The sequence below is a fragment of the Cryptotermes secundus genome, unplaced genomic scaffold, assembly GCF_002891405.2.
Source record: "Cryptotermes secundus unplaced genomic scaffold, Csec_1.0 scaffold1346, whole genome shotgun sequence".
In the NCBI taxonomy this organism is placed as follows: domain Eukaryota; kingdom Metazoa; phylum Arthropoda; class Insecta; order Blattodea; family Kalotermitidae; genus Cryptotermes; species Cryptotermes secundus.
This window is the reverse complement of record NW_019738893.1, coordinates 117,175-121,973: the sequence shown is the minus strand read 5'-3', so window position 1 is coordinate 121,973 and position 4,799 is coordinate 117,175. Positions and strand designations below refer to the sequence as shown.

Sequence of the window (4,799 nt, the reverse complement as noted above, 5' to 3'; positions counted from 1 at the left end):
TTGGGCAGACAGGCCGCTCCGTGGACACGAGGTTGAAGGAGCATCAGCGGCACATCCGTCTCGAACATCCGGACAAGTCGGCCGTAGCTGAACACAGCATCGAACTGGGACACCGCATTCAGCTTCAGAATACCTCCATCCTCGCCACCAAGACGCGCTATATGGATCGCATCATTAGGGAAGCCATTGAGATCGAACTGCATCCAGGGAATATGAACAGAGAATATGAATATGAACACTATCAATTCTCAAATATCAAAATATTTTGATATTAGCGTTTTAACTTATAAACGGTTTCGGATGGAAGGTGAGAATTGATAGCTAATATCAAAATATTTTAAATATTTTGATATTAGCGTTTTAACTTATAAACGGTTTCGGATGGAAGGTGAGAATTGATAGCTAATATCAAAATATTTTAAATATTTTGATATTAGCGTTTTAACTTATAAACGGTTTCGGATGGAAGGTGAGAATTGATAGCTAATATCAAAATATTTTAAATATTTTGATATTAGCGTTTTAACTTATAAACGGTTTCGGATGGAAGGTGAGAATTGATAGTGTGCTCAGCTATCCTAACGAGTGTTGTGCTTTTACACGTCAACATATTGTAGCAGCGTCCACACAACAAGCATAACTGTGAACATCATAAACAGTGACAGTGGTTTCATAATTGTATTAAGTGCCTCTGATGATGGTTGTGTCAAACCGAAACATGTAAGGCAGAAGTGATAAAGAAGTGACCTACAAATTGTTACACTCGACGGACTTTCTATTAACTTTGAGAACAAAACAAGATTGCTGCCTTTTCAAGGTTGGCTTTGTTTTTGGAAGACTGTGAAAATATTACTTTTGACGACATCAAGGACACAGTTATAAGGCATCTTACCAAACTCAAAAAGCGGTTCGATGATTACTTTCCAGATCTTGATTCACATAATGTCAGTTGGGTTGTAGATCCCTTTAAATCTGAAATTGCTGATGTACCAGAAGAGCCTCAAGGTTTGGCAGAGGCACTTTTTGAACTTTGATCCAATAATGAAGCACGTATTTAATTTGAAAACAAAGCAGATCTGTCATATTTTTGGATGTCAAGAGCTGCAAATGCTTTCAGAATTGCACATGAGGNATTTATAATTGTATTGTCCATATAAATAGATTCAATAAACCTTTTGAATTTGAATAATCTATGATTTTCTCTCTTTCAAATCAAGGGGGTAACGGCATAAATAAATATATTTTGGGGTAATAAGTAAAAAAGGTCCCTGACCCCTGCTATAAACATACACCACACACTTGGAATGAGCTCCACACATTGCATTAATCTTTCAAACTTAACACATCTACTTCTCACTACTGATAGACATATTCTTGTACATAAGCACAGAATTGCAGATTTCCCCAGCAGGTGTCTCTCTCTTTCTCTCTCAAACACAGTCAAACTTCTACAGATAACAAAAAAAAANAAAAAAAAAAAAAAAAAAAAAAAACTCCCTGAATACATGAGTACTGAATAGTTTGAGATGTGAATACATAGTCACACTTTCCATGTCATTTGTCATGTTATAAGAAGAGTTCAGACAGGCAATGACCCATGCAATGAACTCACTGCATCCCCATTCCTGATGACAATTTTGTAGGAAGTGAGGCAATCCCCATGCTTTATTAAGCACTGTACCATATGGACATATTACACTGCTTAACTAACCGCAACACTGTGGAGATATATGGGGGGGGGGGGTTTGNACAGTTGCAAACATTCTGCACTTGGAAACGAAATGGAATGGAGGTGGGTAGTCAGCTTCTTGACCCAACCACTTTACCTCACAGGGAGAAGGCCCCAGTACCCAAGGGACAGGAGGCTGGCTGGGTTCCCGTCCAGACAAAGTGGCAGAGAAAAGTCCTGCCCTTTCCAGGAATCAAACTCTGTTTATCATACGGACTGAGCTATCTGAGATCCTAACAGCAATTCTGTAAGTTGTGAAGATGCAAGTAGTTGTGTGGAAACCTAACAGTTAATGTCTGGTTTTCATGTAGCATTTGAAATGCAAGGCAATGAATGCAGTGTTTTCTCAGTCTCTACTGCACAGCCTCAAGCGTCTTCCCTCCTGTTCATATCCAGCCAACTTGCTGCCTCCTTGTCTCATTGAAAATTCTAACTTCACTCATTTCTATCATGTTCTTTAACTTAATCTTTAAGTTACTTAAAATATTATATCCTAAGCAGTTTGAAGAATTTATCTCATAAAGGCACAGCCTGTTAATAATGAAACTACTGCGTAAATTATATTAGAATATTCATAAAAGAACTGGGAAATTCACACTAGTTCTATTGCTTGTACTGGTTTCATAACAACTGAAAAACAGTACACAAACTCTGCATATATCTTATAGACAAACTTGCAGAAGCAACACTAGCAGCACTACTGGCAACTAATGAGATACCAGCAGCTACAGTGAAATAATGAATAAAAAGACAAATACACAACCTTTGCTGTTTTTAACAATCACCCTGGAGGCTAAATTTTTGTCCAGCAGCCAAAGGATGGTAAATTATTACACCACATACAGAAACTTATTACACACTAGCAGCAAGAAAAATCTTCAATTCTGCATTCAAGGAAGAATTGTAAGAGCCTTACTATATATATTTTCTTTGCTGAATTAATGTCGCTCTGATTCGGAAGCAATGATTTCTGTCATATGTCTCATAGAAATTGGCATAAAACCTTTAAAATTTGAACACAGTCTGGATACGGCTGAACTGTGAAGTGGAACTGTTCTGACTGGCCCTCTGCAATCTTAACACTTTGAGGACTGGTCACATGATATCATGCTTTTGGCTTTTAAATGTGGCGGACTGGTCACATGATATCATGATTTTAGGACACATTAGGTAGTAACACACTATACCTTGCTCTGGCGCCATGTACGTTGCACGCAGCTGCCTGCAGATGCGTGATAAGACTCTGGAATATTTACTTAGCAGTCAGTAACTTGACCTCGCTGTTTTCTTAACCAACTATAGAGGAAACTGCTTTTCCTTCTTCAAGCTGTGTGTATCAGCCAGTAGTTAGTGGGGAGAATGGATCAAGGACAAATTCTCCTCCGATGAGCTAGCTGACCTGCCTTGTGAGAAGCATAGCAATGGAGTAATTGTGATTCAGACAGCGTCTGTGACAGAGGACAACAAAGAATGGTGGTCACAGACAGTAAAAGTGACAGTAGCTCAGACAATAATGTGGATAATAACATTGCGTGGACAGCAAAAAATCTAAAAGAAAATCTAAACCCTGATTCGAAATTGAAATACAAAGCATTTCTGATGAATGTGGCAAAGGCCTGGGCTACAGACCAGATGGTGGAGGCAGAACGAGGGTCAGACACAGACGTAGTGCGACCGGGCCCATCAACTCCCACCCCACGCAGGCCTCATGTGGACCCCCCAGGGTGACTCTCAGGTGATATGCGGAAAAATACCCTCGTGAAAATTGTGAAGAGTGAACATTCCAAGGGGAAGAATCCTAGGCAATGCTGTGTTTGCACAGTTCACAAAAAAAGGAGTATGTCTACATTTGCAAGTTCTGTGTAATGCCACTTCACAAAGGGGGATGTTTCCAGAAATATCACACCCTCAAGCACTTCTAGGAGCATTGGTAAGTGTTCTCCAAAAATTTTAGTTCATGAACTTGATTAGGATATTTTGTATTAATTTTTAAGTGAACAGTGTGAAGTTAGGATAGTAGGTTTAATAATGGCAGGCCACAGGGTGATTTAAATATTTAAATCGCCGGTCCTTAATGTGTTAATGTACGTAGGTGAGTCAATAAGTATGTTACAAATTGATGTGGGGTACTACATGTTTGAATGAGGCACTTGAGGTTATCGCCATTAGATGGCAGCATTAGTCCGGTGGCAACTGATGACATTTGACACAAGACAGTTGATGTTCACAAAAGCAAAACAGCAGTTGCAAGATGGCGGTGCCTCTGAGTGAGTGTACAACCCTCGAGCAGCACTCCATTGTGCAATTTTTGTGGGCAAAAGGTATGGAATCAAAGCATATTCATAAAGAAATGCTTCCCATCACTGGTGAGAAGTGCCTGTCACGTCAAGCTGTTTACAATTGGGTGCAGAAGTTCTCTGAAGGGCGGACACATATCGAAGATGAACACTGTGTCGGCCGGCCAACGGAGATTGCCACAGAGGAGAATGTGCAAAGGGTTGAAGACTTAATCCGAGCAGACAGAAGGGTAACTATAGACACTATAGCCACTTCTATTGGTTGTTCACATGGTATGGCCTACCTTAAAAAGCATGACAAGTTAGGTTTTCATAAAGTGAGCATGCGTGGCATGATGGGTGCCACGCATGCTGACCTCACAACATAAAATGCAAAGAATGGGTCTCGCATTACAACATCTCAGTTGCTACCACGATGAAGGACACGATATGCTAGCCTGAATTGTCACAGGTGATGAGTTTTGGGTTCATCATTACCAGCCCAAGACAAAGCATGTGTCAGTGCAGTTGAAACATCCTGCGTCGCCTGTCAAATAAAGCTTTAAGATGACACCATCCTCCAGGAAAGTGATGCTCGCAGTCTTCTGGGATCACAAAGGCATACTGTTCACCACATTCCAGCCTCAAGGACAAACTGTAAATGCTGACTCCTACTGTAACATCCTCAGGAAACTACGTAAGGCCATTCAATGGAAGCAACCAGGACTCCTCACCAAAGACATGTTGCTCTTGCATGACAGCGTGCGTCCCGATGCTGCCAACAAGACAAATGA

General features: G+C 40.5%; 1 protein-coding gene across 1 annotated transcript; it reads left to right on the top strand.

The window, feature by feature from the left end:
* Nucleotides 1-3,980: 3,980 nt before the first annotated feature.
* Nucleotides 3,981-4,394, top strand: LOC111871325 (protein GVQW3-like). Its single transcript, XM_023864352.1, has one exon. The coding sequence runs from the start codon at nucleotides 3,981-3,983 to the stop codon at nucleotides 4,392-4,394; it is 414 nt and encodes a 137-aa protein (XP_023720120.1).
* Nucleotides 4,395-4,799: the final 405 nt, after the last annotated feature.